Below are 19,683 nucleotides of genomic sequence, written 5' to 3' on the forward strand. Positions count from 1 at the left end.
TTATGAGATCCAAACCCTCACCAGGATTTGGGGTTTTATACATGTACAGGAATTAAATAAAAGACTAATAGATTTACTATGATTCATTGCCTTTTAGTTTGTTTGGGGTGTTGTTTCGTGTTTTTGGTTTGATTTGGTTTGGCTGTATGCTGTTTGTTTGGGTCTTGGTAGAGTTTACTTGGGCAGGGCTTTTGCACATACACAGAAATAAGTAAATAATCTGTGAACCTTAGAAATTAGCCAGGGTCAAATCCTGAATTTAACTGAAGATCTCTTTAAAATCATGAACCTAAACCAGATCCATATTCCATGTCTCTGTTGAACAAATAAGCCTACTGCAGAATGTTTAAGGGAGTGATATTTAGTACAGAAAGGTAAGCATATCTGCACGAGGTATCTGATATAAGGCATCCATCTTTGTGCCTTTGATCAACTAAACAGAACATCTTTCCCACCTCAGAGAAGCTGAGGTCTGGATGTTGGGTTTTGTCTCCTGTAAGAGATGTAAGACCACAATTTTCAGGCTGCATGATGCCTGTCCTTGGTAACTGCTCATGCCTGATGATTCAGGGACTATACAGAAAATCAAGGCAGAAGAAAATCTTTAAACTTTGAGAGCTACTTTTGGGTACCTGTCATGATCTCTAATGGTATGACTAACATCTAGGACATTACTTATGGCAACTCCAAGGCACAGGGAGCCCAGATTTCAACATCTAGTCTGTTTTGATTATTTTTTTTTTTTTAATGCTAAGTTCATATTGCAGACATAGGAGCTAGATCAGTAAATTACTTTTAGTAATCAGGTTACTAAAATACATTAAATGAAGATTATTAGAGTAGTAATTTATACTCAAGATATTCTTAACCACATAAACTGATTTTGACTAGATTCATAACACAAATTTAGACAAAAATCTAGCTTCAGGTTGCTGTTCAGATGCATAATGTCTGGAGATTTCCAAAGTATTCACCCAAACTTAGCCATCCACAGATGAGTGTTGTTCTAGACTAGTCTGTCACAGTTAAACACTAGACATGCCCTTGCCTATCTGATTTGTGAGGCTCAGATTATTCTCTTAGGGAGAGTATGCACTAAAATCAGCTAGAGATGGTTTTAATTCAAATGATCCATGTGGAGTTGTCTTCTTGAAAGGATGCAAAATCAGCTTCCCTAGTTTTTGGAATATTTTCCTGACCACTAACTTATACTATCTTGTGAGATATAGGAGCTCCACCTCTGTAACATTTTATTTAACAGCTGTGGCTATTTCATTGACACAGCTTTATAGCCAAGTGGTTTATTCACGTCTGGACGGTGAGAAAGCTGCATCACAAGTCCCATTTTCAAAAATATTTAAGTAATTTCATTTAAGCAGCATTTAGAAAGAACCTGGACCACATTTTCTCCTTTGAGAGCATATAACAGATTAAGTACTTTCTTTCTGTAGTCTAATGAATATCAGAAGACAGATGACTACATAGTCATGTAGACTGAGAAGGGGCTAGACCCCAAATAAAACCAGTGAGGACACAAGGATTAGCTAATGGACTTTGCTAGGTCAGTAATATACCTGTGCTTGGCAAATCTTCCCTGTCGATACGCCTAAGGATTTTATCAGTTCTGTTGCATCTCAAAATAAATATTCATTAGCATGGTCTTTTCAGACAAGAGAGGATTTACAAAAAGTATGTCTATAAAGAGTTGAAATTATGTGTAAATTCAGACAGCATCCAACAAACCATTTCAGCTGGAAAAGACAAAACACTGCTGCAAATACTGAAATACTCTATTTCAGTATTTTTAAAGGAAAATATTTAATTTCAAAAATTCATCTAAAGGCTTAGCTCTAATTTCATTTAACCACCTTTTTATTTTTTTAAGATGAAACTAAGTTGACAAGAAAGGAAATAAGAAAGAGCTAAGAGAAGGATTTTATTCACATATATGAGAACCAAAAGAAGCTACTTATGGTTGAAGTGTACAAGTTTACTGTCATAAATAAAAAAAATCTTAAAAAGTCAAATCACAACTTGACACAAATTTTGCCTAAGACACTTCACAGCAAAATCCATGATTCAGCAGGGTAGAGCATACGTTCACATGTTCAGGAAAAGGGCCAAACCACAGGTAGGAGAACAGACCATCTTTGCTAATAATCTAACTCTCACAGCCGCAAGATAAGCCAGCACTGAGATTTATTTATTTCTTCTCAAAATTAAAAACCTGAGAATACAGAGAACAGCAAACCTAGAAGAAAAGCATTTCCTTACATGTCCTTCTGTTTTGTTCAGGTAGAGTCAAATATTTATGCTCAGGTAGTGTTTTCTTTTTTAAAACTATATATTTAGAACACAAAGCCAGGAAATGTTTAATATCATTCTGAAAAACTGACTTGTACAGAGTTCCATTATATTTATTATTTAACAAGCAATGGCAAAACTTATTTTAGGTTCCTCAGAGCATTTCAGATACTAGCAGGCTTTCTAGAGATAAGAGTAACAGGATTACTAGGGATGCCAATACTATAGAGCAGAATTAAAAACTACAATGAATATGGCTATTACTATCACTTTAGAACTATGATACAATCTACTACGCTTTCTTAACAAGTTAATGAAATTCTTCGTCCCACACACACAAAGAATCTGCATTATAATAAAGTTATTAATGAAAATAACTCAACCTTTCAGAAGGAATAGAAAAGGATCACTGGCAAAAAGGCAGGTATAATTCACTTATTCAACAATCATACTATTGTTTTGTAAACAATACAAATTTTTAAAAGGCTTATCACTTCATGCTGTACACAGATCTTCTGTAAAATGTTGGTGCATGGATTTCTCTGATAGTCTAAACCAGTTTTTAGAAGCAAAGTTTTGCTTGTAATCTGCGATAGGAATGTCACTACAGCAACAAAAAAACAAGTGCTATTTCAGGAGTAACGAGCAAGGTTTACAAGCTTACAAAAATTCTAATGCCAACAGCTGTTGTTTTTCATTTATTATAGTTTAATATAATTTCAGAATTCCCTTTGCTTTAAGACCAATGACTTTTTAAGGTGTAAAACACATCCGATTCTTCTTACCTTATACCGAAGGACAGACTGATTTGTTACAAGTTTTGTCTCACGTATTAAAAATTAAGCAATAAGGCACAATGTGGAGGAGCGATTATCTGATGATAACCCCAGCTTCCTGAAATTGCTTTATTGCAAATATAAATATCTTTTAGATTGTTCATTGGATACTAAGGGCATTAGCATGCTCATAGAGTTTAATCTGTCCCTTTAGAATATTAAATTCATAAGGCTTTTTTTTTTTCCTGTCTAAGCTATTTTTTAATGTGCAAGAGAGGACTTCATATATTCAAGGAATACTGTAACTGGCTGGTGCCTACTCCACTGAGGAGATTAGTTTACAAGCACTGTACAGTTCTGCTAAAACTACTTCTCAACAGTTGAAAATGTCAGTAGTATATTTTCCCAGCCCTGTAAACACATTTTGATACATAATATAAACTTTAATGGTAGTTTTAAGACACCTCTGGGGGTATGGTTATTTAAGCAATAAGACACAGTAGGGCGTGAATTATAGTATAATAATTCCCTACCAACTGAATTGTTAGGCATGAGGCCAAAGGCCAAGGGACCAATGAACACACTAGGTGTGAATTATGACATCATAAGTCACACTTTGGAGTGTCTTACTGCCATTAGAGAAATATTTAAAACATGTTCTAATGCAACTAGATTATTCCTATAATCCTCATTTTTTAACAGAATATCCTAGTAAAAAGTTAAGTCATTACACAACCTGGAATCAGTTAAAAACAAACAAACAAGAAACAAAAATGTCTCATATTTTCTGCTGCTTCATTTATCACATTGCACTCTGGTAACATGCTTTAAGGAAGAGCCCAGAACATGTATGTCTTACCCAAGTTTGAAACAAATAGAACAAAGGTCTTCTGCACAGGGAGGATAATCTGCTTTGCTTATTGTCTGGTGAATCAGATTGCCTGAATTACATTTGTACTGGATGCTTCTGTGTAAATGTATTGATGAAATGCTAGAAAATCTACATACCTTTTTTCCACACTTGGTTCATATGGCTGTAACAGGGCAGAGACTTTGAAAGAGTAGCAAAAATGTTCCCTAGACCTCATTTGGATTCCTGCAGCTGAGACTGATTGTGACTCCAATACAATTTTTACTAAGGATTGCAAATACTATTATGTGCATTTGTACTATTTCCCATTTAACAGTCCATTTTAAACTCCATTTGACAAATAGATTTTCTGCCTTCAAGTGAAGCCATGACACCAAGCTCACCTTACCTATAGCTAGCTTAGTGGCTGGTAGTACACTTTCTGCCACAGTACAGATCTTGTCATGAGCTGAACTGGCTTCTCAGTCAGTTTTAAGAGCTTGTCCTAAACCTTCAGGCTGCTCCAGATAGATTGCTACCAGTCATCAAGCTGGCATTAGAGTTAGCAATATGATAGAGTTTATGAGAAGGCTATTTGCCAGGCACATCTGAGGAGTGACTAGCCTGAGGGCTTGTCTGCATGGCTCAGTGCAGTGAGGTGTTCAGGAAGGCTAAGCTAGCTGGGTAGATGATGTTACGGCTATGTATAGCAATGCTGTGCCATGTAGGGATAACAACTTGTATCCTGGAAGCAATGTAGTTGCAAGGTCAGGTTAATTAGCTCTCTTGCATCCAGTTCTGGGGACATACAGTTTCTCTCTCACACAGGGATGTCTGTGTGTCCCTGATTATCTGAGTTATGGAACAGAAACCGCAATTCCTCCAGACAAAGACTTATTCTGACATAATTGTTAAGCAGTTGAGAGTTGTTTTCTGCATAACCTCACAGTGGTTAGCTGCTCCTACTGTATTAAGTCACAATCTATGGTAATCTACATCAGCTGAAGGTAAGAATGTAAGGCTGGAGTTCCTGTTTCTTCATGAAATAGAAATGGATAATCTTACAGAGAGGACTTCTGTGAAGCTAGCAGAAGGTAACATTCTGAGCTAACCCAGTGTCTCCCCTTCCCTGTCCACTCAAAATGTCCATTTTAATCTCCAGCAAGAGGATGTGCTTAATTCAGCCTACATCTTGATGATACTCATGGGAACAATTTGAGTTTTGCTGCTTCCCTGTAAAAACAAACAAGCAAGCACGTGATTGCTTTTTGCCATTTGGCCCTGGTGAAGCTGCTGTCAAATGTGATGAAAAAACCTACATCTCTGAGTAGATTTTTTTCCTCTCACAACAACTTCCGACTAAGAGTGAGCTCACTTTTTTTTTTCAACCTAGCTTACATTTGACAGCATTAGTTTTACACCCACTTGTAAAGTTACAAGCATTTTTTCCCTGTATCCCAATAGGAATGGGGCAAACAGCCAAGAAAAGTGTTTCACATTGGCTCTATGTACTACTAGAACTTAAAATAAGCAGCCCTTGAAAAAATACCTGTGTGTATGTATATAAATTGCACCTTTAAGTGGAAAATCAGTTATTTCAAAGACTGCTGAGCAGTAGCTAACCAGTTTCCAGCAGCATGTTTTTCATAAGTTACTATTACTGCTCAGAACTCATGTTCACCAACTAGAATGCCCCATTTTCTGAAACCATTTCATTACATGAAATTTGAGGTACAAATTCATCACTCTACAACCATCAGGACATAATCCTCTCCATAAAGCCTTCTGGCTTGTAACGGTAAATCACAGCCCTATTTTCATACCTCATTACCATTATGTATCTTTCCACTGACACCTGACCTTATGCATAATCAGGTATGAATTTCAAACCACACTTATAATCTAAAGGAGCGACTCATTATTTTACACAACCCAGAATGAAATAAAATTTGAGCTGTCAGTACAGAATTCACAGTTCACGCATTCAGAAACACAGATCCATGGAACTGAAGCCATGCTCTCTAATTCACATCTGCGAACAGCATCAAACCATACCTTGCATATAGGAGCTTTGCAAGAATTTGAGCATTGGAATTTAGAAAAGATATTGCCAGTTCTGAAAAAAACAACACAGTGTTGGAACTGTTTGGGATGTTATTAAAGATAAACTATGAAAGGAAAACATGAGTATGGTATTTATTACCTGTATTTTGAAGAAAGAATGACAGCACCAATTGCATAAAGTTATAAAACACCAGTAAGAAACATGTAAATAATCTTAGGGTTTGCAATGTCAATAGAACACAGACATCTACAAAGAAATATATATATGTATACAGGTAATATAATAAAACCATTCATTAGGGACCAAGAAACATCATATTTTTGTACTATATAAAGCAGCTGTACAATGTGCACAAAGACTTTCTTGATCTTTCTGAAATGCCTGTCAGTCACTTTTCCCTATTGTTTAACACAGTTTCTTCATTGTCCATGGGAAAACTCAAAGTGACTGTCTTGTGCTTTTAAAGTAAATACTTATAGTGCAGTTTGTCTCCATATATATAAACACACACATATATATACACTCATGGATGCACACATATATGTGTGCGTATATACATATGAAAAGATCAAACACACACACATGCACACACACACACGACAGATCTAAATAACTCCTCCATCCTGTGCTCTTGAATGAGTGCTTATAAAAATATCCCTGCACACTTTGTGAGGGGAAGAAAACTTGCTGATTGTGCAGCTTGATTTCATTAGATGGTTTCACTCCTAACAGTCTGCAGGCATTTACGTATGAATCATATGGTGGTATCCCACATGCCTGAAGAGAGTCTGTTGCAGGAGGTATCTTCTACCTTCTTTAACAGTGTTGGCTTTTTACATGGGGGTGGAGGTGGAGCTGTGATTCTTTGCTCAGTGTCGTGCAAGATTTGCTGCCAGTCTTCTCTCTCTTCACAGAGCTTTCTCCTCCAATCTAGAAGCTCTTGCAGAGCCACACTCTCATTCTCTGAAAGTCTAAGCTGATGAATAACCTGTTAATGAGAAGGAAAAAATAATAATATAAAAGGTGGATATAGTTAATTCTCCTGGCAGTGTCAAAATTGCAGTGTCCATGATGAATGATACTTCATACAGGATCCTCTGCCTCTTTTGTCATAGATGTAATCTTGTGGGCAAGGCAGATTCAGGTCTCATTTACTTATCTCTTTTATAGTAAAGAGCACAGTGACATATATAATGTCATATAAAAAATAATGACCTTTGGGAAAGTAACCTTTCCTTCTCATGAGAGGTTTTATACTGCCAGTCCCCTTGTGAGGAGGGAACCATCTCCTGCTCTCTATCCAAGATTTGCAAAAGGCAACATGGATCATTCTAAGCTTATCTACACAGTCTAGTACAATGATGAATGGAAATCCTGAGACTGCCACATTAGATGGTGAGTGGCTGCGAGTGCTTCCATTCTAATAATTAAAGAAATAAATGCATGCAGGTAATCACTCAAGTTCTACACTTCTGAGGGAAAGCTGCTCTCATTCCTACTACACCTGAAACAAAACAGATCAAACAACCCTGTTAACAACTTGAAGCAATCTTATCCTCCAAAAGAATTTAAAAACTGTGCTTAACTTGCTGCCCCCAGACTCCCTTTAATTCTTTACAATGAAAATAGAAAAAATAATAAATTAGAATGGTATTAATTTAATCCCACGTCAAAGTCACCGAACTGAAGTTGTACAAAGAAGGTGCCAAAAATTAAACAAATGGAAAAAACTCCCTTATGTCAGCAAAGAGTTCATGAACACAATCGTCTGAAACACACACACCAGACTGCCTACAGTGAAGAATAGTCCACATTTCTAACAACTTGGTCTTTAAATTGTCATCATATAATACTCAGAAAATTCTCCTTTATGCAGAGCAAATAGCAGCTGCATGAGCAGTAACATGTTTTATTTACATGTAAATACCCAAATAGCCATAACTGAGAAACTATAACCTGCTTTGCTGCTTAGAATTAGTAATGCTATTTGTTACAGATAGGCACTATCCACAGAACCATGGTCCAGCCAAAGAATAGATTAACAATTTAATATGTAGTTTCGCTTGGCCTGAAAGTATTCATGAATTCATCCTGAAGTAGCCAAACAGTTCTGTACCAGATTAATAATTCATCTCCAATTGCCATACTTCACCTCACACAATAGGCTTACATGAGTAGTATGGCTATTCTTGTCAAGATTGCATTTATAACCCCTATGATAATAAGAGATGGCTGCAAGTTACCACACTAGGGAAACTGATGTGTTATCCCCTTAAATGCTCATGAGATGCTATGCATGTGGCTGGCTCCAGTTGCACAGAAGACTGAGTGACATGAAGGTCATATTGGTCACTGATGGGCAATGAGGTTCCTGGGGTAGAAGACTTGCCTATGGTTCCTCACATTTGGCCATGGAATTGTGACTACCTGAGGACAGAAGCCTATGTCTGCCCTGTGCAAGTAAGATCTTTCATACATGCTGTCAGAGCAGGAAAGAGCCTTTACATGGACATACCTGAAGAATGATGAGGAATCTGCTTAAATTCTGATTGCTCGGTACTTAAACAAAATAAAACACATTGACCTATATAATGTCTTAATAAAAAGCATTTTAATTTCATGTGTAGTTGCAAATTCTGTACTTTTAAGAAAAAAAAAATGAAAACTGGCAAGTGTTTCAAAGACTTTATATTTTGGTGCCATCCTAATTGCATACCACTATGAAATAAAAAAAATCTTTTTGCTTTTATGTTTGCTCAAAATGCAACTGGGTATCCCAGCAACTCAAAGGAAAATGAAATGTTCCACACATACTGTTAGAGGCATATCAGAAGCTTCCTACATATCAGAGCACATTGCTTTTTCTTTTTTTTTTAATCATGGGTAGGAAAGATTTGAAGACAACAAATGTCTGAAAATAAGAAATCCAGTCTCTCCAATTAGACATCTTATGATGAGGCATGCTTTGCAGAAAGGTGCTGGAATGTGCAAAAAGCAACCTGTGCTAGACTGCCATTGCAAGAGTTTCATGTGAAAGAATGTCAGAGGTAAACAACCCAAGACATATCTGAACACTGGTAGATAAGTAGAATTAAAAGAAAACCTATCTTTTGAAACTGTGTTTTATTGAATACACTCAGGTGACAAAGACTTGACAGTATGACTCTAATGATGTACAGAGGGATTATCAGTTTGGAAAGATGGATAAAGTATCCAAATAGAGACAGTGCCGCTGCTGTTCTAAGAAACCTAAAGGCACGCAGGTGCAGGGTGAAAAGAGAGTATACTTTGTCTGGGCAAGGCAATTGACAAATGTGTCCTATTTATAGCTTGTAGGCACCAGAGAAGCTTTATTATACTGACCCTGCTTATGCAAGCTGTAAATTCATGTTGCATCAGCAGTTTCACTGTAAAGCTCAATTTCCAGTGTATAATGGACAAATGTTGGTCCAGTCCACAAATGACTGTTTTAATCAAGGATGGAAAAATATCTCAAGTTTTTATTCATTATGAATTCAATTTAGTAATCTGGAAAAAGTTTGTATTTCAGCCTGGTTGAAGGACATGAGATGGAAATGTTGTGGAAATGAAATGGGCAAAAATGCACAAGCAACAGTAGAGCTTTAAATTAATCAACTCATTTAATTAGAGCTATTTGAATAACATTATATCTATTATCTTTTCCACTCATGATTAGACTTGTGACAAGCTAAAGATTTATTTTACATATTAATTATAGAAAATATTTACTGAATATTTTACATTAAGCACAACATGAACCAGCAAGCTCTGTTTCTTCATTTTTTTTCTACATCCCCAGGAGGTGTCTTGCGAAGGGTGAGTGAGGTATATGGAAATTTATTATTTCTGATATATTCAGTGAAAACTGAGCAAACAACTTTAACCATTAATGGGCAGAGGTGTTACCAGCTGTAGACCAGGATTTCCCTACTCAAAGTCAATGGTCAATTCGAAATGAGCAACACAACATTTGGGCTAGACCTACTGTGACCGTTTGAGGCTGTACACCTAGCTTTAAACAGCCTTGCCATCTTGTGAAAACACCATCCCAGCTTGGTATCTAGAGTCCTAACTGAGCAATCAAGAAAAACTGTAATGTCAATGACAGTTGAGACACAGGGGTGTGCAGAGTTATTAAAGCTATTCACTGGAAACTGCAACAGATTGAATTAGTTTAACAAGATCTGCACATTCCACTGCAAAATAGGGCAAGATGAATAAAACAAATTTGTAATGAGCAGCCCAGGGAAGAGATCCCAGGATCTGTTCCCCCCATCTCACTATTCAATATATTGGAATGCAGAAGTGCTCTCCTTGTGGAACTAGGGATTTTGGTTTGCTACTAACAGCTCAGTTCCATCAGGACATTCATGGAAGGACTTTAGAATTTATTCAAAGGTTCAAATATATTAGGAAATCAGAAGATATGGATTTAAGTTCTCTCAAGTTAAAAGAGAGTTCCCACATGCTGAGAGGACACTGAGGCTGTAAGAGGTGGACTCTGAGTGCAAGGAAGAAGGACTTTGGCTACTGCACTTAGCGACGTCTATGTGTGATAAATGTGCTAAAGCAAATCTTTCAGAGTGTCTCCCTTGTGGTTACAACACACAAGAGATTGTAGAGACAGAGCACTTTTGTTGTATACTGGCAGCCATGAAAAATCTTAGAGCATTGCTTTGCCTACTGAGTTCTACACATTTAAGTATTGCATAGTCATTGGAGAATGACCCCCTGCATTGTCTTCTGGATTTTGGTTGCCTAAATTTCACTTTACGTGAAAGCAGATATACTGGATTTCAACTCTGTCTAGAATCAAGATGATTTGCTGTAAGTCAATATACTATTTTAATTGTGGCCTTATTTCTTAGGCTAATTAAAATATTCCACAACTTTTCTTAAAGGTGAAAATTTCATATTCTAAAATAATTTGCTATAAAAAGGTATGTCACATAAAACTAACAGATCCCTTTGAAATAAACTAATTCGAATTATTTAGAGATTTGGCTCCAGAATCTCAGGAAATCTGCATTAGCAGATCAAATGCCATGACTTTACAGAGGATATTTCGTAACATTCAGAGGAAAGAGCTTATACTGTCTATTTATGTGTTAAACATAATCAACACAGTTTAATCATCAAGCTATGGCTAAAGGATTCATTAAACTGCCTTCCAAGAAGAGATGCATAAATTTGCATTAGTAGATTCGTTTATTTCACATTATTTTGCTCTTTCCCTGACCAAATACAGGGTTCATTTAAAAAAAAAAATATGTTGTGTTGTGCAGTAGTAATATTTTTGGACATTTGGGATTGCAATGATTTTTCTACTACTATTCAACAGGAAAAGAAATATTTAATTACATTTTTGGATGTTAAAAACACAGATAATTTTGTTTTAAAAAATAATTTGCTTTTGAGTTTTAGTAAAATTCCTGAATATAGACATAAAAGCACAATGGAAAGCAGAATTTTAAATGACAGCACAATTTATAGACATGCATAGTAAAAGTGCTCCTGAGACATTTTCATGAGGTAGCAAGTCCATATTTTCCCATCAGAGAAATAGTGCAAATTATTTTCTTTAATAGATTTGTCAATGTTAGTGCTTTAAAGATGCTTGCAGTGATGATTATGGCATGATTAAGGTTCTTTCATTATCATTTAAAATTGTTAGCCATGTTGAAGTCCCATCGTGGAATCTGTGGGGAGATGGAGTCTAGATCAGCAATGATTTTATTTTTCTAGCATTTTTTCAGAACCCAAGTGAATTATGCAATAAACATAAAATGTTGATGACAAGTCATCATAATTATCTTAGAAACCCATGGATTTAACCTTGTCTAGATTGCAAACTGCCTAAAAAACACAAGCAGAACAGAATTCAGGCAATAAGTGACTCACAGTTATCTCTAATAGAGCCCTCAAAAGCTTTTCAAAAAGTTCAGTAGGTCTCATGCAGGTCATCACTTTTAAAGACAAGTGAACAGGATATTCTCACTTCTCGTTTGAAAATTAATTTTCATTAAGCATTTCAGGAAATAATTCTTACTGTATGACATCATTAGCACAAGCAACACATTTTGATTCAACCTGGGACAGGCATGCATCCCCCTCACAAAAATATTTCTAACTTGTTAGAATGGCTCCATCTTTCTCAGTTTTCTTTTTGTTTCTGATAAGGCCCTACACTGACTGCTTCCAAACATACAGGTCACACTTGGTTTTTTAAACTACAGAACAAGCGGAGTGCAGCTTCTCAAAAAGTCTTGACCTTTCAGGTTCAAATAAGTTTGTTTGGGTTTTCCTTTGTTACAAAAAAAAAGAAAAAAAAAAAAGAAGCATAAATCCAGAAAGGATTCCTATACGACACTCATCTAAAAATAGATGGGGAAAGCACAGAGTAAACCAGGGGGCATTACGAAGCCCCAGAAAGCATTCAACATGAATCAAATCAATATGCAAATTTGTGTTTGATTGAGAAACCTGCATTGGTTATGTAAGACCTCAGCAGGGAGTAGAGCAGCTATGATAAATGAGTTTACATGCTTCTAAATTCCAATTAAAAATCTTCAAGTGCAAATGTACCACTGGGATCCATGCTGATTCATGTGAATGTCTTCTGAATTCTGGGACATGCAATTTTTTTGCAAATGAAGACCCACTGGACCTAATAACTTGTTAACAACAATAAAGCAATTTCAGTTAATCATTCTTTTAAACTACTTATGATTTTTTGTTTGTATTGGAATTACAATCTCAAGAAAAAACCCAACAAAACCTTCTCTAAATGAACAGCAAACAGGTTTATTGGAAGGAGGAAGTGACCCAGAAGACAGGGGCTCTTTCTGGTGTAAATCTAGAATTGTGCTAGAGGAGGTATGCCACCTTAAATGGAGTTAAACAAGAGATCCATAACTCAGACATATGTGCATAGACATGTGCTTATTTTTAATGTATCTATACATATAGCAGTTGCTTTGTTCTAAACAAGAAAACATTTTTTCCTCTCAGTTAAAACTTCTTTTGAAACAAAAAGAATAAACTACCTTTTGAATAGGTGTTACAGAGCTGATATAACAAAGGAAGTTATAACTTTGCTGATATTTTAAAACTGGGAATAATCTTAAAAGTAATTTCCTAGTCAAAATAAAACTGAAAAAGAACTACATTTATTAAAATACTCAAATCACTACAACACTCAGGAAGAAATAAATGCTTTTCCTTTCTGACTAGAATTTTTCAGCTGTTTCTTTGAGTTTTTTTCTGAAGGAGGAACTTAATTTTATTCCCCAAATATCCATTGTGGGGTGACTCTAGAAGCAGGATATTCCTGTGTCAGAGACCATGCAGGCACAGTCATCTTTGATTGCCCAGGTCAGCCCTCTGCTACCACCCTCAAGCTTCATCCTGAAAACACAAATTCCATTATTTGCCTTGGTTTGGCTTTCTGAAAGAATTTTCTGGTCATGAAAGAAAAGTCTTCTGAGCTACAAAGCAAACTCTGCCTCCAGAAGGCTCTTCTTCATAGACCACTGGTAACTGAGTGGTCACACCAGCAAAGAAGCCAGTCCACACCTCTCTGTTTTCCCTAGGCAGCATAGCCTTCTCTTTTTTTGACAGATTCTTAGGCTACACACACCTTTGTTTGTGTGCACCCAGACAGAAGATTTTTCTATTCCTCATCTGACCACAATTCTATTTATGGTGTAAGCTGTTCCTTCTGAGCAAAGAGACTGCTGAAAGCAATGAGACTTCATGAAATAAGAATTGTGGCTTAAGCTATAATGAAACAATAAATAAATTCTTCAAGAACATGAAAAGACTCTTCCAATCTTTCATTGTGAGATTTTGGATTCCATATTATTGCAATCTCCCAACCTGCACTACAGGGTTTAAACAAAATAGAAGAGGTAAGACTGCAGATTTTTTAATATATCAGCATGTGAAAAACTAGTCACATTTTTTATCTTACCTCTTTGAGCACATGACAGATAAAACTTCTTTCAGAAGTGGATAACCAAAAAGCTTATGCCAGGGTGTATTGTACATCTGATATTAAACTACTAGGATGGCAAGCTGGTTACTAATTTGTGTCTTGCTCTGACAGTATTTCCATAGGACACTGAATATGTTTGACATCCTCTGATTACAAATAAGCCAAAGTTCAGTCATTAGAAAGCTAAACTGCACAAAGAGAATTTGCACATTTTAATGGGAAATTTTCTACCTTCTCAGATGGCTGAAGCTTCAGGAGACTACAGCTGTGAACTAACTTGCAAAGAAAGCAAGTTTAAAAATGTAGGTCGATTATTATAATTATTTTTATGGAACACAAAAGACCACAATGAGAGGAATATCGTACCTGGAACATCACAGACTTTATAATATTTATTACTCCTTAGTCCCTCTCTTTTATGCCACCACTCTGTGCTCTGTCCTTAGTGTTTTCCCTTCTCTTTTTTTGTCTCCTTTTCGTGTGGCTTTTCTTTCTGCTTCTCCCCTCTCATGTCTTTTTAATTCTTCTTTCTAAATCCTCTGTTTTATTATTTACATTCTCTCTCAGTCATTTTATTCTTCCTCCAACCTTCATTCTCTGAATCATTCTTTATCTGATGCCTGTTTTACTCCTTACTCCCACCCCACACACACACTTCTTACCACTCTAGTCTTTAATCTGCCCCTCACTTCCCATCTGTTCATTATCCCCAGGTTGTCCATCTTATCCCATTACAGTTGCTTCTTGCTGCCCACATAAGAAACAAGGAGTCTTTTTAGCTGGCCTGCTTTTCTTCATTCTGCTGTATCTTTCTCTCACCGCATCCCACTTCATAATGATTGTTAATAACAACTTTAAAATATTATTGCCACACCCCCTCCCCCAAGCCCCAAGTCTAGGATCTGTGAGAAAAGATGATGACAGGGCTGCCTAGCTTTTGCGTGAAGTGCCAAAGAGACAGTCTTGCTTTCTTTGACTTTATTACATCTTGCTGATATTCCAGAAACTTCTATACTTCAATAGTCTTTATCCCCTATCTTTTAAATATAGACTCTCACAGGGGCTATTGAGAACAGAGGAAGCAATAAACAGAGTCTGGGGAAGAGAACCCATTGGACTGGCTATGGAGCCAAGAAATGCTTTTGTGTAAAAGAAAAAGAGCACAGAAGTAATATTTTTTAAAGCAATGGGGAGGGGGTGGTTCATTTGTTTGAGAGGAAGTTTTGGCATTTAGACCCTGCTAAGCAACTGCAGCATTTGTGGTGTCTCCAGTATGCCTTGGGATCACTTTGTGCAGTGTGACTCAATAGAAATGGCTCTTAGTCACAAGAAAATTTTATATTGGTGTAGGATTATGACAAAATTGACCAGAAGAAACATCTCTTCCATGTTGGTGGTTTCTTTTCATCTGGGAGAACATTACAAGATAAGAATTCAAGACTACAGATCCAGGCACATTTGGATGTCCTGAACTGTTTAAACAATTCAGTGAAGAAATTTTAAACAATGAACATTAAAATAATTTTAAATCAGTAAATTTAAATCAAACTTGAGAAAGAAATTTTACTAGTTTTCCACTGTTCAGGGAACAAAAATGTTCAGCACAGCTATAAAAAGGTTTTCACTAGAAGGTGAATTGCATCTGCTATATGTGGGCTTGGTCTTAAGAGCAAAGCAGGTTTTCTTGTACAGACAGATTAGGAATTGTTTCTTGCAATACCATTTTACTGTAGATTTCTAGTTAACATTTTTAAGAGTTCCTTGACTAGAATGTTTTGGATTACAAGGAAAGCACAAAACATATGGGAACTGGGGTGTTGGGTTGGTGAAAAGCATATGTGTAGCTCTTTGCTACTTTAGTTTATTCAAGACCCGCTATTGGAATGAACTAAAGTGCATGAAACTTCTTGATAACTGGTTTGAAACGCAAATTTATGGTTCAGTTTTCATCTTCATTGAAGATGATGCTATATAAGATGGTGAAGCTTTGTAAGATGATGCTACAGTGTTAGATTTTAAGTGCTTCATGTTTTTATGTGGCATCTAATTGCAACCTAGAGATATAATCACTCAGAAATCTGTATACAGAATAAATCAAGTTGGAAAAGACCATTGAGATCATTGAGTCCAACCTATTACCCAACACCACCTAATCAACTAAACCGTGGTATTAAGTGCCCCATCCAGTCTCTTTCTAAACACTTCCAGTGATGGTGACTCCATCACCTCCCTGGGCAGCCCATTCCAAAGGGCAATCACTCTTTTTGTGAAGAACTTCTTTCTAAGATCAAGTTTGAACCTCACCCTGCACAGCCTGAGACTGTGTCCTCTTGTTCTGGTGCTGATTGTCCAGATCAACCCCCATCTGGCTACAACCTCCCTTCAGGTAGTTGTAGACAGCAATAAGGTCTCCCCTGAGCCTCCTCTTCTCCAGGCTAAACAACCCCAGTTTCCTCAGCCTCTCCTCATAGGGCTTATGCTCCAGAACCCTCACCAGCTTTGTTGCCCTTCTCTGGACACATTTCAGCAACTCAATATCCTTCTTAAACTGAGGGGCAATTTTTATTTGCTTTTTCCCTGTGAGGAAGCAAACAAGGCTTTTCCTCCTCAGCAACCCTTTCCTTCTCTTTTCACCAAGGTTATTTTCTTCATATAGAAGCTCAGACCCTCATGATTTATGGAAAATAAAATTACTATTTTAAAATAATTCCTAAATTCTGTGTCAATGTTTACTTACTTTCTCTCCATGAATGAGAGAGTGGCTTCAGATGGAAGGAACCTTAGGGATCATATTCTCCAACTTCCCTGACATGCCCAGGGATGCCTCTCTACTAGAGTCAACCTGGCCTTGAACACCTCCATGGAGGAGGCATCCACAACCTCACTGGGCAGCCTGTTCCAGTGTCTCACCACCCTGGTACTGAAGAACTTCCTCCTCAGATCCAGTCTAACTTTGGTCTCCCTCAGCTTCAAACAATTCCCTCTTATCCTGTCTCTAGACACCCTCATGAGAAGTCCCTCTGTAGCCTTCCAGGAGGATCCTTTCAGCTCTAAGGCAGCTCTAAGGTCCCCGCAGAGTCGAGTCTTCTCCAGAATGAACAACACCAGCTCCCTCACCCTGTCCTCACAGCAGAAGTGCTGCAGCCTTTGGACCATCTTTGTGGCCCTCCTCTGAACTTGCTCCAACAGCTCTGTGTCCTTCTTATGATGCGAACACCAAGGTAGGATCTCTCTTGCCCTGCTGCCCATACTCTTCCGGATGCAACCCAGCACACAGCTGCCTTTTGGGCTGCATGTGGGCACTGCTGGCTCCTGATGAGCTTCTCATGAACCAATGCCCTCAAGTCTCTCTCTTCAGGGATTCTCTCAGTCCACTCTGCACCCAGCCTGGATTTGTGGTACCACCCTTTGCCTGCCCCAAGCAGCTCCTGCTCCTCCCTCACCATCTTCCACCCTGTCTAAACAGCTTCTCCACCACTGCCATTTTTGCACCCATCCCAGAGCCTGGGGCAAGACCTTCAACCAACCAAGACACCACACAGAGGAGCTCAGCCCCAGTCAGGAGGCCCAGCCAACAACCATGGATGATGTTGGAGTAACCATCAACCCTCTTCCTACCTAACCATTTTCATTGTGATAAATGGACTTCTAAGATACCATTGCCCTAGAAAAGTTGCATTTATGGTGAACTTCTTTTTGTTTTCAGTACACTTTGCTTTAGAGATGATCAGTTAAGTTGCTCAGTTCACATCTGCACTGTATTTTATACTTAATAATTGCTTCCAAAGTTTATGTGAAAAGACTGATCCTTATGATGCATGTCACCAGATACTGGGCTGAAGAATTTGCTCTCTGAAGTGTGTAGGTTTGCAGTGTGCAGAACATACTAGGCAGTGATGCAGGTAATTATCACCTGATGTGACAGCATGATGGTACAATAAGCCACAATGCCTAAACCCTAGATATTAAAAAAACACCATAAATATTAGAAGTCCCTGAAAGCTAATGAAACAGTTTCCTTTAGCTGAAATGACAGCGTCTGCCAAGAAATCCAGGGACCCAGTCTATGTTTATCTTTCTAAAGCAATTAGTCAATCAGTACCTTCACAGATCTGTGAAGCAATCTGTCCTATTTCATACATCTGTGCAAGAATTACTTTAAAGTGATAAGGTTACTGCAGTGAGCCTGGCAAAGACTTTTACAATAGGATTGTATGCTGTTCAAGTCACCAGCAGGCATGCTAAGAAATGCAATTAAACCAAATCATTTTCAAATATATGCCATGCTTTTGAAATGGTGATGAATGCTTTTTACAGTAAGAATTTCCAGCCCTATGAGCACAGACTTTTCAAAAGACTTTCATTATTATTATTATTTCTGTGGGAGGAAGGTTTTTCTCTTTCTTTTGGCAGCAGTGTTTTGGAGGATGTTTGTTCATTAAGGCAGTTGTATAAAAAATCACAGAACTGCAGGTTTCTTCTCTAAACTTGTCACAGTTCTGATAGAGCTTGCACTTAAGGACTGTCCCTGCATGTAAATCTGAGTACATGGCATGGAATCTATTTTAAAGATTTGTGAAACTCTTTGGCAAAACATCTATTTACTGAAAAGTGACATTTCAAAGTACTGAACTGTGCTCAGCTCTTGGCAAGCAGTTTTGAAAAAAAAAAAAATACAAGTTTGCAAATGGTTAAAGACTTCCTTCTAAAATAAAGCATTTAAATGTTGCAGAATAATTTTATATACAGATTTTATTTGCAAATAAAAGAAGATAATGGCTCTCCTATACCTAGATTATTTAACTCTCCATGTACTGTGCTGATGTAGCAATTTAAGAATGATCCTCCTTGATGTAATTTAAGAATGATCCTCCTTGATCAGCAGAGGTGTAAGGTGGTCCAGAACAAAAGTGTCCTCCTGTGCAAGGTTTATAACTGGAACAGTGGCTCTTTGGCCACTCTCATGCCTAATAAGCATTTAATTGATAATTGAAAAATGCGACAGAGACAATTGGAAACATTGCCTCCGGTCATCTTCATAATGCCATATCCTCCTCCAGTATACTGCAGATAGCAGACCTGTATTTTTTCACAACATGGTTGAAGGTACATTTTGAGAGACTGAAAGCTGTGGTGATGGCAAAGATCTGTTATTGTTTGCAAGACAGGTATGTGTGTACAGCTCTGTCCACCCTGACTTATGTATCGCTAGAGATTAATGCAGTGCCAAGTGCTGTTTTGTCATAATTTTTCAACTCAAAAGAGGTGCTGTAGTTATGCCTCTGCTTTGGACAGAGGGACAGAAGAGCAAGAAAGTGAAGACTTTTGTACTAGTTTGCTCACATATTTAAGCGATCAATCCCTATAGTTTTCCAAAGTTATGTTAGACTGAATATAGTGTTGATGATTGAAGCCCATTCCTGTTGGGGTCAATGGCCAGAGACTCATTCACTTGGTTAGGCTTAGTATTTTGTTGCAATGAAATGCCAGCTGCTCCCTACAGAAAATATGCACATTTTAAGTATGTTAAAGCAATTTCCTTACCTTCTGGTAAAATAATTTGGAAACTGTAGCATTGTTTAATGGTAGGTTTCTGTTGAAGAAACTCCTCCCAGCTTCAATATATTTTCTCTTCGGACAATATTTAGATTTACTGTAAAATTCTTACAAT

General features: G+C 37.3%; 1 protein-coding gene across 1 annotated transcript in view; it reads right to left on the reverse strand.

The window, feature by feature from the left end:
* Nucleotides 1-5,304: 5,304 nt before the first annotated feature.
* Nucleotides 5,305-19,683, reverse strand: part of MYO16 (myosin XVI) — a 331,490-nt gene continuing 317,111 nt past the window's right edge. The window contains exon 35 of the mRNA XM_054162913.1: nt 5,305-6,983. Coding sequence (XP_054018888.1) covers nt 6,750-6,983 — 234 coding nt within the window. The 3' untranslated portion in view covers nt 5,305-6,749. The remainder of the gene's footprint in view (nt 6,984-19,683) is intronic.

This window comes from Dryobates pubescens, chromosome 7 (genome assembly GCF_014839835.1).
Source record: "Dryobates pubescens isolate bDryPub1 chromosome 7, bDryPub1.pri, whole genome shotgun sequence".
NCBI lineage: Eukaryota > Metazoa > Chordata > Aves > Piciformes > Picidae > Dryobates > Dryobates pubescens.